The sequence below is a fragment of the Sus scrofa genome, chromosome 15 (assembly GCF_054392235.1).
Source record: "Sus scrofa isolate SSC_HxYL_T2T_F1_AM1 chromosome 15, Sscrofa_HxYL_maternal_Yorkshire_Landrace_v2.0, whole genome shotgun sequence".
Lineage (NCBI taxonomy): Eukaryota > Metazoa > Chordata > Mammalia > Artiodactyla > Suidae > Sus > Sus scrofa.
Window position 1 is genome coordinate 73,732,019 of NC_139397.1, and position 16,597 is coordinate 73,748,615.

The following is a 16,597-nucleotide window of genomic DNA, read 5'->3' on the forward strand; positions in this document are numbered from 1 at the left end:
GTGTTTCGTGGATCGGCGCTTCCGTTTCCGGCGGTGCGAGTGGAGGTTCGTGGCAGGTCAATGGCGGCTGGTGGCAGCGATCCGCGGGCTGGTGATGTAGAGGAGGATGCCTCACAACTCATTTTTCCCAAAGGTGCGGCCTGGGGCTTCCCGACTATCCCGGTTGTCCGGTGTGGTTGGCGTAGGCCTAGCTGGGGCTGGCGGGCGCGGCGAAGGGCCGGGAGGAGGGGGATGCAGGCCAGCGGGGAGCGGTACGGTGAGAGCAGGCCAGCTTGATTGCACACCTACCGCTCTGGAGCCTTCGGCGCCCAACTCCGCACTGGCTCTGGGCGGCCTCTTACTCCTGTTTAAGTAATTCGTTTTATCTGATAAACTCTGCGAAGTTCTGGAGGGATGTGTCAAAGATAAAACCGGCACTAAAGGGGTCAGGACCGATTTTAATCAGTAATATACCATTGCAGTAGAGAAAAGAGTCAAGCGTAGACTAGTCCCAACTTGGATTTGTAGAGAGGTGACTGAACGTTTTAAAGAGAGAATGAGGGAATAGGGAGAGGTGAGCGGGGCTTACTAGGGTCAGGGAAGTGAAAAACTACGAAAAATGGGAAGAACAAAGTATAGCATTTGGAGTGAATAAGCGGTGAGATTCTGCTGTGTAGAAATGGGAACTATATCTAGTCACTTGTGATGGAGCATGGTGGAGGATAATGTGAGAAAAAATATATATGTGCATGTGTGACTGGGTCATTCTGCTGTATAGTAAAAAATTGACAGAACACTGTAAACCAACTCTAATGGAAAAAATAAAAATCATTATTAAAAGAAAAATGGGAAGAGAAGAGTTGGTCAGTTTGAAACCCATTTGGATTTGTTAACTGTCACTTAGGAAAATTAGGCTCCTGAGAGTCTGCTGTATAGCACAGGGATCTGTGTATAATCCCTTGTGATGACACATGATGGAAGATAACGTGAAAAAAAGAAGGTGTATAAATGTATAACTGGGTCACTTTGCTGTACAGCAAAAATTGACAGAACACTGTAAATCAACTATAATAATTTTTTTTTTTTTTTTTTTTTTTTTTTTTTAGGGCCGCACCTGCAGCATATGGAGGTTCCCAGACTAGAGGTCTAATCGGAGCTGCAGCTGCTGGCTTATACCATGGCCATAGCAACATGAGATCCGAGCCGTGTCTGTGACCTACACCACAGCTCACAGCAATGCCAAATCCTTAACCCACTGAGCAAGGCCAGAGGTTGAACCCGCCACCTCATGGTTCCTAGTCGGATTCATTTCCACTGTGCCACGACGGGAACACCAAAAAATCAGGTTCCTACCCTCCCACTTCTGCTCTGGGCTGGGGATGGGGGCTCTATCTCCAGGAGGTGGCTGGAATAAATAGTGAATTATTTTGGCAGCCTTTAGTTTTCATAGGCAGCTATTTTATTTTATTTTACTTTATTTTGTTGATTTTTAGGGCCACATATGGAAGTTCCCAGGCTAGGGGTCAAATCCGAGCTGCAGCTGCTGGCCTGCAACACAAGATCCGAGCCTCGTCTGTGACCTACACCACACACAGCTCTCGGCAACACTGGATCCTTAACCCACTGAGCAAGGCTGAGGATCGAGCCCGATTCCTCATGGATGCTAGCTGGGTTCATTACTGCTGAGCCACAACTGGAGCTACTTATAGTATAGTTCCTGTTATAGGCAGTTACTTTAAAGGAGCTAGACTCATCCCAGGAATGCAGTTAGAAATCATGTAATCTTGAGCTGTTAGAAATCATGTTAGTGTTTTGTTCAAGTCTGTGGGCCAAAGTTGAGTCCTAGCCAAGAAGAGGGTGCAAAGGATTCTGCCTAGAGTTTGGTCAGAGAGAGAATCTTTGTCACGTGGCAGCAAGTAAAACACATTTTTGCTATCAGGAAACTTCCTTTGTGCAGTGTGATGTACTTAGTTTGTAATTTAGAAACCCAAAATGAGTAGAAAACTTAAGATATTATTTATTAAAAAATAAATAAAATGCCTTTTGTCTTTTTAGGGCCGCACTTTTGTCATGTGAAGGTTCCCAGGCTAGGGGTCTAACGGGAGTTGTTGCTGCTGGCCAACGCCAGAGCCACAGCAATGTCAGATATGAGCCACGTCTGCAACCTACACCACAGCTCACCGCAACACTGGATCCTTGACCCACTGAGCGAGGCTAAGGATCAAACCCGCAACCTCATGGTTCCTAGTCAGATTTGTTTCCGATAAGCCATGACAGAAACTCCTAGAAAGCTTAAGATTTTAAAATGTCGTATCTTAGGAGTTCCCAAGTAACTCAGCAGCAACAAACCTGCCTAGTATACATGAAGATAAGGTTTAATCCCTCACTCACTCAGTGGCTTAAGGATCTGGCATTGCCATGAGCTATGGTATAGGTCCCACGGCTAAGATCCCATGTTGCTGTGGCCGTGGTATAGGCCAGCAGCTATAGCTCCGATTGAACCACTAGCCTGGGAACCTCCATTTGCCACAGGTGCAGCCCTAAAAAGCAAAAAATAAAATAAAAAATTACTATATCCATAGTAAAATGTGAAATTCCCCTCCCTTTCACCCTGAGGAAACTACTGTAAAGTTTCTAAACTGCTCATTTATGAATACATACATGTACATTCTTTTTCTTTGCAAATGTAGGATTTTGCTATAAAAATTACAGATTTTTTTTTTTTTTTTTTTTAGCCATATGTGCAGCATGTGGAAATTCCTAGTGCAGGGATGAAACCTGTACCACAGCAGTATAGCACTGGGTCCTTAACATACTGCACCACAAAGGAACTCCTCTTTTTCTTTTTTAAGGTGTTGTAACAAAGAGGGAGGATGTTTTCTTTTCTTTTTATTCTTTATAGGGCCGCTCTTGCGGCATATGGTTGTTCCCAGGCTGGAACAACAGCTGCCAGCCTTTGCCACAGCCACAGCAACAAGGGATCGGAACTGCATCTGCAGCCTATGCCACATCTCATGGTAGCACCATATTCTTGACCCAATGATTGAAGCCAGGGATCGAACTCATGTCCCCTTGGATACTAATTGGGTTTGTTACTTCTGGGCCACGATGGGAAATCCAGAAGCTGACTTTTGAAAGAATGTCTTTGGGAGTTCCCGTCATGGCGCAGTGGTTAACGAATCCGACTAGGAACCATGAGGTTGCGGGTTCGGTCCCTGCCCTTGCGCAGTGGGTTGACGATCCGGCGTTGCCGTGAGCTGTGGTGTAGGTTGCAGACGCGGCTCGGATCCCGCGTTGCTGTGGCTCTGGCGTAGGCTGGTGGCTATGGCTCCGATTGGACCCCTAGCCTGGGAACCTCCATATGCCGCGAGAGCGGCCCAAGAAATAGCAAAAAAAAAAAAAAAAAAAAAAAAAAAAATGAAAGAATGTCTTTGGTTGACATTTATGCTTCTCACAAACAGAGTTTGAAACAGCTGAGACACTTCTAAATTCAGAAGTTCACATGCTTCTGGAGCATCGAAAGCAACAGAATGAGAGTGCAGAGGATGAACAGGAACTTTCTGAGGTCTTCATGAAAACTTTAAACTACACAGCCCGTTTCAGTCGTTTCAAAAACAGAGAAACCATTGCCAGTGTACGTAGGTGAGTGCTGACAGAAAGTTTTTATTAATCCACACTATTAGGCATCAGCATGTAGAATGCTGTCACCCTCTGCCACCCCATGGGAATCCGCTGTACTGTTAATGTAAGTAAAACAATGTCTTTGTCAAAAAGTTTACAATAGCTTGTAAAACCAAAATTTCCCTTGGGTACCTTTTGCTGTACCACAAATCCCAGGTACCTACCTGTGGAGTGACTGCTGTCAGAAGTTTGTATGAGCCCTCTAGAGCTTTCTCCATGCATTCACACTATAAACATACAGTATTGTTTTGGGTTTTTATTTTTGAATAAAGTGGGCTTATTTATTATTCACTTGTGACATCCTAGAGGTCATGATATGTTAATAAATATAAATTTGCAGCATTCTTTCTGGATCTTTGCTTTACCTTTCACAAGGTGGCCAGCTATTAGCTTTTTCTTTTCTTTTTTTTTTTTTTTTGGTGTTTTTGGTGTTTTTGCCATTTCTAGGGCTGCTCCCGTGGCATATGGAGGTGTTACCAAGCTGGGGGACTAATCGGAACTGTAGATGCCAGTCTACACCAGAGCCACAGCAACGCGGGATCCAAGCTGCGTCTGTAACCTACACCACAGCTCACGGCAACACCAGATCCTTAACCCACTGAGCAAGACCACGGAACTTCATGGTTCCTAGTCAGATTCGTTAACCACTGAGCCACGATGGGAACTCCGACATTTGCTTTTCAAATTGGGTTGGATGTACTCTGGGAAAGTGAGGTGCTGGGGCATACAGGAGGCCCAAGTGAAAACAACAGCTATTTTGCCTTTTCTTTGATTTCCATGAAGATGAACACTACTTCATATATATTAGACAGTTACTTGAAGTTCTCATATAAATCGAGCTACTAGATTAGTCTTTTATAAATTGAGTATCATCTGTTTTCCTGAAATAACAGTTTTACTTGACAGGAGATTTAAAACATTCTGCATTAGTGTAGTCAGACACCAGTGTATTGTGGAGTAAAAGATGTGTATAAATTCTTCAATTAAATTATGAGATTTATAATCCTTGCAATTGCAGGACATCATTTGCACCTTTGCTCCCAGGTTGCCCAGGCGTACTTATATGCTCTACTCCGGTGAAAATGTTTGAGAAGTACTGTCCTAAGGAAAAGCAGGTGGACAGAAAGATGTATATATGCAGATATCCTTCAGAGGCCTATTTGTAGTAGTCAAAGGTAAAAAAAACTACATATTCCACAGTAATTAAATAAACCAGGGTAAATCCATTTGATGGACTTTTATACTGTCATTAAAAATTATGATAGAAAATGAAAGATGTTCACATAAGTATGCAGGAAATGAAATGATAAAGTCGTATGTGAAGTATAACCTGGTATGGAGACTGGGTGTGTGCATGGGGAGAAGATTCCGTACGAAACTACAAACTGGGAAATCCCATCGTGGGGCAATGGAAACGAATCCAACTAGGAACCATGAGGTTGCAGGTTCGATCCCTGGCCTCGCTCAGTGGGTTAAGGATCTGGCGTTGCCATGAGCTATGGTGTAGAACGCAGATTCGGCTTGGATCTGACGTTGCTATGGCTGTGGCTTAGGCCAGCGGCTATACCTCTGATTAGATGCCTAAGCTGGGAACCTCCACAAGCCTCGGGTGCGGCCCTAAAAAGACAAAAGACAAAAAAAAAAAAAAAAAAAAAAAAAAAAAAAAAACACTGCAAACTATTGGACCACAAAGATGAATAAATGAAGGTGGACTTACACATTCATGAATAAAAGGTAGCCTAGTCTACCTTACTTTTTTTTTTTTTTTTTTTTTTGGTGTTTTTAGAGCCACACCTGAGGCTTATGGAGGTTCCCAGGCTAGAGGTCAAATCAGAGCTATAGCTGCTGGCCTATGCAACAGCAACGACAGATCCAAGCCATGTCTGCGACTTACATGACAGTTTACAGCAATGTTGGGTTCTTAACTCACTGAGCGAGGCCATGGATTGAACCTGCTTCCTCATGGGTGCTAGTTGCATTCATTTCTGTTGATCCACAATGGGAACTCCAGCACAGTCTACCTTTATGAGTAGCATAGTCTATCTAATTGTGCCAAGAGAAATACACCTTCAGCTGCGGAAAATAAATAATAAATAAATGAGGCATTCCCTTTGTGGCTCAGTGGTTAAATGGACCCAATTAGGATCCATGAGGTTGCGGGTTCAATCCCTGGCCTCGCGCAGTGGGTTAAGGATCTGGCATTGCCGAGAGCTATGGTGTTGGTTGCAGATGCGCCTCGAATCTGGCGTGGCTGTGGCTGTGGTGTAGGCCACTGTGGTGTAGCTCCAGTTCGACCCCTAGCCTCAGAACTTCTATATACCACGGGTGCAGCCCCCAAAAGCTAAATAAATAAATAAATGGGTACTCTCCAAAAAGATCTTAAATTTGTAAGCATTGTCAGAAAGAAATTTTAAAAAGCAAAACAAAGAATTAAGATGTTAACATACATTAAAAAGTGACAGTAATTAAACTAGTGACACTTTGGCGTGATAATAGATCATTGGAACAGAATAGAGATTCAGATCCAAAATCTGTTATATGAGTCCATTGTGTCGTAAAGATATAGCACTGTAAGTTAGTGGGAAAAAAAAATTTTTTTTAATTTATTTATTTATTTTGTCTTTTTGCCATTTCTTTGGGCCGCTCCTGCGGCATATGGAAGTTCCCAGGCTAGGGGTCGAATCGGAGCTGTAGCCACCGGCCTACGCCAGAGCCACAGCAACGTGGGATCCGAGCCACATCTGCAACCTACACCACAGCTCAGGGCAACGCCGGATCGTTAACCCACTGAGCAAGGCCAGGGATCGAACCCACAACCTCGTGGTTCCTAGTCGGATTCGTTAACCACTGTACCATGACGGGAACTCCTAATTTTTTTTTTCTTCCCTGGTCTTTTGTCTTTTGAGGGCCGAACCCGCAGCCTTTGGAGGTTCCCAGGCTAGGGGTCTAATCAGAGCTACAGCTGCCAGCCTACACCACAGCCGCAGCAATGCCAGATCCAAGCCATGTCTTCGACCTACACCACAGCTCACAGCAACACCCGATCCTTAACCCACAAGCAAGGCCAGGGATAGAACCTGCAACTTCATGGTTCCTGGTCGGATTCGTTTCCACCACTCCATGAGGGGAAACTCCATGAAAAAATATTTTAAAACAAAGTTTTAGGAGATCTGTGGAGGTTTAGTGAGTTAAAGATCTGGGGTTGTCACTGCTGTGTTTTGGGTTGCTGCTGTGGTGTGGGTTTGAACTCTGACCTGGGAACATTTTCCTCTTGTGGGTGCAGTCAGAAAATAAAGAATAAAAAAAGTTTTAATTCTATATACCTTATATCAAAATCGTTTCCAAGGGAATTAAGCATTTAAAAGTAATCTTGGAGTTCCCGTCGTGGCGCAGTGGTTAACGAATCCGACTAGGAACCATGAGGTTGCGGGTTCGGTCCCTGCCCTTGCTCAGTGGGTTAACGATCTGGCATTGCCGTGAGCTGTGGTGTAGGTTGCAGACACGGCTCGGATCCTGCGTTGCTGTGGCTCTGGCGTAGGCCGGTGGCTGCAGCACCGATTCGACCCCTAGCCTGGGAACCTCCATATGCCGCGGGAGCGGCCCAAGAAATAGCAAAAAGACAAAAAAAATAAATAAATAAATAAATAAATAAAATAAAAGTAATCTTTATTGCATAAAAGTGCTATGTGATAGCTTGAATGAATATATATATATATATATATATATATATATATATATATGTGCAAAACATTGACTGTGGTTAGCATAACTTTATTTATTCACTTATCTTTTGTCTTTTTAGGGCCTCACCCATGGCATATGGAGGTTCCCAAGCTAGGAGACTAATTGGAGCTGTAGCTGCCGGCCTACGCCACAGCCACAGCCACAGCAACACCAGATCTGAGCCACGTCTGCAGTCTTTACCACAGCTCACAGCAACGCTGGATCCTTAACCCACTGAACGAGGCCAAGGATCAAACCCGCAACCTCATGGTTCCTAGTTGGATTTGTTTCTGCTGTGCCACAATGGGAACTCCTAGCAGAACTTCAAGTGCGGGGAAACTCAATGGACTCTGGTTTGCTGTGAGCTTTGTGAGGGCAAGGACTTGATCATATTCATCACTGTATCAATTTTTGTTGAAGTAGGCACTAAATAATTTTTGTTGAAGAAGTAAATGAATTTGCATAAATACCTTTAAACTCCTCTGTGTCAAATAGAATGCTGTATGTAAAATGTATATCAGTATGAATAAACTGGAAAGGACTGATACCTTAATATTGAGAATTCTAATAATTAAGAAAGAGATGACACCCATTTTATAGAAATAGACTTATTATTTTGTAATGACTTGGTTTATATCAGAACTTAGTTTCTCGCCATCATGACTTAGCGGGTTAAGGACCTGATGTCTCTGTGAGGATGAATGTTCGATCCCTGGCCTCGATTGGTTAAGAATCCAGCATTGCCATGTCTGTGGCATAGGCCTCAGTTGAAGCTCCCAGACTGGGAATTTCCATATGACACAGGTGCTATTGTAAAATTTTTGAAAAGATAGAAAACTTAGTGGGTTTTTTGTTGTTGTTGTTACTGTTTTTTTAGGGCCATGGGTGCAACATACTGAAGTTCCCAAACTAGGAGTCAAATCAGAGCTGCACCTGCTGGCCTATACAGCCACTTTTGCAACCTACTGCATCTCATGGCAATACCAGATTCTTAAGCCACTGAGGGGGGCCAGGGATTGAACCCGCATCGTCATAAATACTGGTCTGGTTTGTTACCGCTGAGCCACAATGGGAATTCCCTTTGTTTGGCTTTTTGGCCATACACGCAGCATGCAGAACTTCCCATGCAACGGATATGGCCAGGATTCAAACCCTAGCCACAGAAGTGACAATGCTAGATCTTTAACTCACTGAGCCACTTCAGAACTCCTATATCAGAACTTCGAATGACTATCTAATCCCTGTGAAATAAAGTTCATCTTCAAAGAAACTCAAGAAATGCCAAAAATAGCTAAGTAGATTTTTTTTTTTGTCTTTTTAGGACCACGTCCACAGCATTTGGAATTTCCCAGGCTAGGGGTCGAATCAGAGCTGTAGCTGTCAGTCTATGCTGGATTCCAGCTCCAGTGGCCAGGGATGCACACCCTGTCGGGGATGGACAGTGTCGGCGAATGCACACAGAGACAGCCTCTTTGTCCCTTCTTTCTAAAATCAAGCACAACTCTCATAGCTAGGTTTCTTTGACCATGAATAATATGAGTCTAATTTTATCTAAGTCTGTAGTACATCGCAACTTCTAAAGCTTACAGTATAACCAGTTAGTAAATAAACACTATGTTTTTTCTTTTTTTTTTTTTTTTTTTTTTTTGTCTTTTTGCCATTTCTTGGGCTGCTCCCGCGGCATATGGAGGTTCCCAGGCTAGGGGTCTAATCGGAGCTGTAGCCACTGGCCTCCGCCAGAGCCACAGCAACGTGGGATCCGAGCCGTGTCTGCAACCTACACCACAGCTCAAGGCAACGCCGGATCCTTAACCCACTGAGCAAGGGCAGGGACGGAACCCACAACCTCTGAGCAGATGCAGCTCAGATCTGGCATTTTTGTGGCTGTGGCGTAGACTTGAGGGGAGCCGAGAAAATGCAGGGACTTGAGGAAGGGACCTTGCCTGATGGCAGAAAAACCCGAAGGCAGGTTCCTAACCAAGGAAAGGAGCTCACCTGAATGGTACAAGCTGAAGGTGGGCTTCTGGTCAGGATAAAAGCCTGCCTGTACAGTGAAAAACCTGTACAGTGAAAAACCGCCAGAGAACATGGATTGTTTCCCGGGTCACCTAGTCTTTCCTGTTGTTTTACTTGTTATTCAGTTTTTCCTCAGTCTTTCCTGTTATTTGCTTATTATTCTTATTTTCCATTCTTATTCTCCTGTGGTGATTTGTGATTTAATAAAATTACAGCAATATAAAAATATCATCCTGATGGACTTTCCCCTATTCAAATCCAATTTAATTAAAAACATAGTGTGGAGTTCCCGTCGTGGCGCTGTGGTTAACGAATCCAACTAGGAACCATGAGGTTGCAGGTTTGATCCCTGGCCTTGCTCAGTGGGTTAAGGATCCCGCATTGCCATGAGCTGTGGTGTAGGTCACAAGACACGGCTCGGATCTGGCATTCCTGTGGCTCTGGCTTAGGCCGGCGGCTACAGCTCCGATTCATCCCCTAGCCTGGGAACCTCCATATGCTGCAGGTGTGGCCTTAAAAGGACAAAATACAAAAAATTAATTAATTAATTTTAAAAAATAAGAAACCTAGTATAAGAAGTAGGGGAGGAGTTCCTGTTGTGGCTCAGCAGGAACAAACCCAACCAGTATCCATGAGGATACATGTTTGATTCCTGGCCTCACTCAGTGGATTAAGGATCCAGCATTGCCATGAGCTGTGGTATAGGTTGCAGCTATGGATGAGGTCCTGCATTTGCTGTGTTAACATCATGTTAATATTGGTTATTGCTGGGTAGAAATTCAGCTTGTTTTCACATTTGGGTTGGTTGGGTTTTTTTGTTTGTTTTGTTTTTGTGGGTTTGTTTTTTTTTTATAAATCAGCATTTGTTCATTTTACAACAAATCTTCCATATATATAAATATACTACATTATTAACATCTACCCATGTAGCTAAGTTCATAGATTTTCTTTACAAAATGAAAACAGCCTTATTAGTTGACTCATAGCAGAATGTGTGAGTTTATATTCTAAAATGTAGAAAAAGTCTGGGATGGTATACTAAGATATATACATTGGTTGTTTAGGTAGTAACATGGGTAACTTTCATTTTTCTGTATTTATTTTCTAAATTTTGTACAATGACTAAATATGCTTATAAACAAATATAAGGACAGTAAATGCTTGTTTCTGAACAAATAGTTAAGGTCCTCGCTGAAATCAGGTTTACCATGGACAACTTTTGTTTTAAGAATTAGATGTGTGAGCATCCAGGTTATGATTTGTATTGACAATGGTCTTTTTCACAGTTTGAACTAGAAGTACATTTAAAATAAGATGAAGTTTGGAGTTCCCGTCGTGGCGCAGTGGTTAACGAATCCGACTAGGAACCATGAGGTTGCGGGTTCGATCCCTGCCCTTGCTCAGTGAGTTAACGATCCGGCGTTGCCGTGAGCTGTGGTGTAGGTTGCAGACACGGCTCGGATCCTGCGTTGCTGTGGCTCTGGCGTAGGCCGGTGGCTACAGCTCTGATTCAACCCCTAGCCTGGGAACCTCCATATGCCGCGGGAGCGGCCCAAGAAATAGCAACAATAACAACAACAACAAAAGACAAAAAAAAAAAAAAAAAAAAATGAAGTTTATACATAGATTTGTACAAAGTAAGATGTTCTTGTATTTATTTATTTATTAGAAACATTTAAAAGAGAATTTCCTCCAAGCCAGGGATGTCTCGGATATATTTGACATAAAATTACTAACAAAGGAAGCAAAGAACAGTGATAGGAAGAGCAGAGAGCAACAAAATAAATTCCCGGGGGGAAAGTCTGTAGAGTACTAGAGGTACATAGCAAGTTTTTCTTAAGCGTTCATCACAGCACTCTCTGCCTTTGTGGACTTGCTCACTTTCATTGTCTCAGCCTGATTTCATTGTAGCTTCTTGCTCTCCAGGAAGAGGAACAGGAAGTGATTTGAAAGTGGGATTGTGGCAAACCTAACCATAATGGAAAGATTGCAAGTGCTTTATTTTTTCTCTTTCTTGCTACCTTTATTTGATCCTCTTTTTCCTAGTCATCATTCTCTGATTTTGTTTTTTTTTTCTTTTATTAAAGTATAATTGATTTACAATGTGCCAATTTCTGCTGTACAGCACAGTGACCCTGTCATACATGTATATATATTCTTTTTCTTATATTGTTTTCCATCATGTTCTGATATTATCTCTTTTGGTTTTCTTCCCTGTGATCAGCTTGCTGCTCCAGAAGAAGCTTCATAAGTTTGAGTTGGCCTGTTTGGCCAACCTTTGTCCAGAGACTGCTGAGGAGTCCAAGGCTCTGATTCCAAGGTCAGGACTGGTTGTGACAAGTTCTGCATGTTTTGGATGAATTCTTACAAGTACAATTACTGTGTCTAAAAGCTGTGTGTGGAGTTCCCATTGCAGGGCATTGGAAACAAATCCAACTAGGAACCATGAGGTTGTGGATTCGATCCCTAGCCTCGATCAGTGGGTTAAGGATCTAGAGTTGCTGTGAGCTGTGGTGTAGGTCACAGACACTGCTTGGATTTGATGTGGCTGTGGTGTAGGCCAGCAGCTATAGCTCCTTGGACCCCGAGCCTGGGAACCTCCATATGCCACGAGTGCGGCCATCAAAAGCAGTAACTAACTAAATAAATAATAAAAGCCTTGTGCATTTAAAATCTGGGTAAAGGGAGTTCCCTTTGTGGCTCAGTGGTTGAGAACCCAACAGAGTATCTATAAGGATGTGGGTTTGATCCCTGGCCTTGCTCAGTGGGTTAAGGATCCCGCATTGCTGTGGCCGGCAGTTGTAGCTCCGATTAGACCCCTAGCCTGGGGACTTCCATATGCCACGGGTGCAGATCAAAAAAGAAAAAAATTAAAAAATAAAATCTTGGTGTTCCCACTGTGGTACAACAGGATTGACGGCATCTTGGGAGCCCTTGGATGTAGGTTCAATCCCCAGCTCAGCACAGTGGTTTAAGGATCTGGTGGTGCCACAGCTGCAGCTTGGGTTGCCACTGCAGCTCAGGTCTGATCCCTGGCCCGGGAACTCCATATGCCTTGTGGGAGCCAAAAAAGAAAATATACAGACAACAGACAGATAGATAGATAAGAGAAGAAAATAGGTGGATAGATAGGAAGAAAAGATAGATGGACAGACAGACAGATAAAATCTGGGTAGGTATCACCAACACTGAATGAGTGCCTTTGTAATGAGATTGATGGTTTTATAGCATGCCAGTTAATAGCTAAAGTGTGCAGTAGCTGAAACTCTGGTACACTGATGATAGGATGTAAATCGGTACAGTCACTTTGGAGAGCAGTTTGGCTACCTCCAGTAAAGTTAAAGATGAATATACCCCATGACCCAAAGTGCATTCCTGGGTACATGCCCTAAAGACAGTTCATACATAGTTTAGAAGAAGATATCTATTCTGGTATTTATTGTTGAATTATTAGAGCAGAAATTTGACAGCAGTCTTTAGTCAACAAGACTGAATAAATATATCATTGTATGATCATACAATGTTTATGATATAACAGTGAAAAAATTAGTGAACTAGAACAACGTGAAATAATGTCAACAAATGCCAAAATGAATTTTGAGTGAAAAAATTGCAGAAGGATATATACTGTAGAAGCCATTTCTTTCTATTTAAAAAATAGTCGGAGTTCCCGTCGTGGCGCAGTGGTTAACGAATCCGACTAGGAACCATGAGGTTGCAGGTTCGGTCCCTGCCCTTGCTCAGTGGGTTAAGGATCCAGCGTTGCTGTGAACTGTGATGTAGGTTGCAGACACGGCTTGGGTCCCGAGTTGCTGTGGCTCTGGCGTAGGCTGGCAGCTACAGCTCTGATTAGACTCCTAGGCTGGGAACCTCCATATGCCTCAGGAGTGGCCCAAGACATAGCAAAAAGACAAAAAAAAAAAAAAAATTAAAAAATAGTGCTGCGTATTGTTTATAGATACATTTACATATACTGTCGTAAGCATGAAACTATGTGTAGGAGAGTTCCTGCTGTGGTACAGCAGGTTAGGGATCCATTGTTGTCTCTGTGGCGGCATGGATTCAATCCTTGGCCCAAGAACTTCCATATGCTGTGGTTGTGGTCATAAAATATATGTGTGTGTGTGTTTAGGGATGTTAAATGCCAAATTTAAGATAATGGTTACTTCTGGGGAAGGTAGAGAATGTGTTGGGGTGGGAAGCACACTTTGGTTTGTGTCTGTTATGTCTATTAAAGAATCAAGTAGGGGAAACTGTTAATATTAGCTTATTTTCTATGCCTTTTATATGTTTGAAATACTTCATAATGTTTTTTAAAGGAAAAGCAGGAAAGAAAGAGTTAAGTGGGAGGGATCGGGAGCTTGGGCTTATTAGACACAACTTAGAATAGATTTACAAGGAGATCCTGCTGAATAGCATTGAGAACTTTGTCTAGATGCTCATGTTGCAACAGAACAAAGAGTGGGGAAAAAAATGTAATTGTAATGTATACATGTAAGGATAACTTGATCCCCTTGCTGTACAGTGGGAAAATAAATAAATAAATAAATAAATAAATATTTCAGGGCAATACCTAAAACTTCTAATAGATAGTAAAGGAGCATAAAAATAAGTTTCATCCCATAAAAAAAGAAAGAAATTTGCCATTTGCAGCAACAGAGATGGACTTGAAGGGCATTATGCTAAGTGAAATAGGTCAGACAGAAAAGGCAAATTACTGTATAATATCATTTACATGTGGAATCAAAAAAATACAACAAACTAGTGAATATAACAAAAAAGCAGGCTCACAGATAAAGAGAACAAACTAGTGGCTACCAGCAGGGAGGGGCAATAGAGGGGTATAGAATTACAAGATACAAACTATTATGTATAAAATAAGCTACATGGATACATTGTACAGCATTGGGAATATAGCCAATATTTTATAATAACTATAAAAGGAGTATAACCTTTAAAAAAAAAAAAGGAGTAGAGTTAAAATATAAAGTTGTCAGTGTTTAGGGCTAAGTGGAGAGGTGGGCATGTGGTGCTCAAAGATTAGTGCACATGAAAGAAGAATGGGGGGAACATTGTCCGTCACTAAGGCACTCATTTCTTTTGGTTTTCTTGTAGCCTGGAGGGCCGGTTTGAAGATGAGGAGCTACAGCAGATTCTTGATGATATCCAGACCAAGCGCAGCTTTCAGTATTAATCTCCAGATATCCCTGCTGCTGGGGGAGCCACAGGACATCTGTGACAGGGTCTGGGACTGGCTGGCACAATTCTATTGCAGAAGACACTTGGGCTTCCTTTGGTTAGAACAACCCAGAACTTGGTCTTGGTTGAGGACCAGGCTCTTTCACACTTGACTGTTGGACCATGATAACCACTGTAACCCTGGGAGGCTTTGCAGTGGCTGCCTGAGCTAATTGACTACTGACTGCTTCATATCATGGTTTTTGGCCCTTTTGTTTTGTTTTTTGATTTGTAACATTTTATGTTTAATTTCAGTGTGTTTATAACTTTTGAAACTATAGTAGAACATATAAAACTGGTATGGGAAACAGTCTTACCTAAATGCAAAAGGAGAAATTAAACCAGACCTATATCATTGTTTGAAATTCTTAAAGAAAGGATGCTGGAGCCTTGGCATCATTGTACTTAACTCAGGAGACAGGGAGAGGCTATAGGAAAAAGAGTCATACCTAAGGATAATTGCTGAGTGTTGTGGCTTAAGATGGACGTGTACTGTGTTTTTTTCCTGGATTGTTTTGGAACATAGATTTGGAGTAAGAAGTCTTACTTTGTCACTCGCAAATTCAGATTTTTCCTTCCTTGGCCAGATGTGAAAGAGAACACTTCATAGTGTCCTCATATGGGCCATCAGGTTCAAACCTCTGGTTTCGTGCTTAGCAGCAGGCTTTCTATGATGAGAGTAGCTTGAAAGGGGGGAGCATGCCACTTCCTGAGCCACTACAATGACATCCCTCCATCTGAGGCTGGTTGGGGGAAGAACACTTTAGTAGCTGAGCATCGTGGCTCTGAATTTTCTGAAGGGAAATATGCCTCTATTCTTCACAGTTTGGGGATTTCTCTTTGAGGCACTTGTTGGCTCCAAGTGAATTCATGATCCATGGAAAAAGTTGGGGAAAGAACAAAGTTGGCTTTTAAAGTCAAAGTAGAGGTTCCTGTTGTGGCTCAGCAGTAACAAACCTTCCTAGTATCCATGAGGACACAGGTTCGATCCCTGGCCTTGCTCAGTGGGTTAAAGGTCCAGCATTGTTGTGGCTGTGGTATAGGCCGGCAACTGCAATTCCAATTCAACCCCTAGCCTGAGAACTTTTCTTATGCTTCCGGTTTGGCCCTAAAAAGAAAAAAAAAATTTTCTTTTTAATAGGTAGTTTTTGAGCTCCCGTCGTGGCTCAGTGGTTAACAAATCCGACTAGGAACCATGAGGTTGCGGGTTCGGTCCCTGCCCTTGCTCAGTGGGTTAACGATCCGGTGTTGCCCTGAGCTGTGGTGTAGGTTCAGACGTGGCTCGGATCCCAAGTTGCTATGGCTCTGACATAGGCCGGCAGCTACAGCTCCAATTCGACCCCTAGTCTGGGAACCTCCATATGCCACGGGAGCGGCCCAAGAAAATGGCAAAAAGAAAAAAGAAAAAAAGAAAAAAAAGGTAGTTTTGTGTCAGATGCTAAGGCAAAAATAAAATTTTGTTTTTATAAATTCTTTCAATTTCTGAAATGACATGGTTTAAGTCACCAGTATTCTTGACCATTATTTGAAGGAAATGTCAATTATACCTCAGTTAAAGATATATTTGAAGGAATAATCTTTTCATCCTTGGACAACTTCACTTCTTTGAGACTCCTCAGTATTCTCTATTGTAAAATGTGGATAATAATATCTATCCCATAGATTTTGAAGATTGATTGAGAAAATTATTAAAAAGAGCCTGTTGGTGTCTGACATACACTATGGCCCAGTAAATATTGACTGTTACTGGTTAGCTTGCTTCATGGAAGTTAGTGCAGGCATTTGGTAGCATCCCCACTAATACAACCAAACTGCCTCCTCCTTAAAGCCTGTAGAATTTTTAAGAGGCGAGCAGTAGAACAGAAAGAACCTACTTGGGAGTTCCTGCTATGGTGCAGTGGGATCAGTAGTATCTCTGTAGCACCAGGATACAGATTAAATCCCTGGCCTGGCAGAGTGG

At 42.5% G+C, this 16,597-nt stretch overlaps 1 protein-coding gene across 3 annotated transcripts; it reads left to right on the forward strand.

The window, feature by feature from the left end:
- Window positions 1-42: 42 nt before the first annotated feature.
- On the forward strand, window positions 43-16,356 carry POLR2D (RNA polymerase II subunit D). Of its 3 annotated transcripts, none has more exons than XR_014829025.1 (5): window positions 43-133; window positions 3,441-3,621; window positions 4,679-4,835; window positions 11,624-11,719; window positions 14,515-16,356. XR_014829025.1 is itself a non-coding variant. In XM_021076493.2 (4 exons), exons 1-4 carry the CDS (start codon window positions 61-63, stop codon window positions 14,591-14,593), a joined length of 429 nt encoding a protein of 142 aa, XP_020932152.1. In that variant the 5' UTR covers window positions 43-60; the 3' UTR covers window positions 14,594-16,356. The 3 variants fall into 3 exon arrangements, 1 of the variants encoding a protein (XP_020932152.1); XR_014829026.1 differs by having other exon boundaries at window positions 4,705-4,835; XM_021076493.2 differs by lacking the exon at window positions 4,679-4,835.
- Window positions 16,357-16,597: the final 241 nt, after the last annotated feature.

What these genes read in the sequence shown, in the direction of transcription:
- POLR2D (XM_021076493.2), top strand. Translation starts at nt 61, where the DNA reads ATGGCGGCTGGTGGCAGCGATCCGCGGGCTGGTGATGTAGAGGAGGAT. An exon ending in ACCATTGCCAGTGTACGTAG is followed by an intron (nt 3,622 to 11,623) that starts GTGAGTGCTGAC and finishes CCCTGTGATCAG; the next exon opens with CTTGCTGCTCCAGAAGAAGC. An exon ending in TCCAAGGCTCTGATTCCAAG is followed by an intron (nt 11,720 to 14,514) that starts GTCAGGACTGGT and finishes GTTTTCTTGTAG; the next exon opens with CCTGGAGGGCCGGTTTGAAG.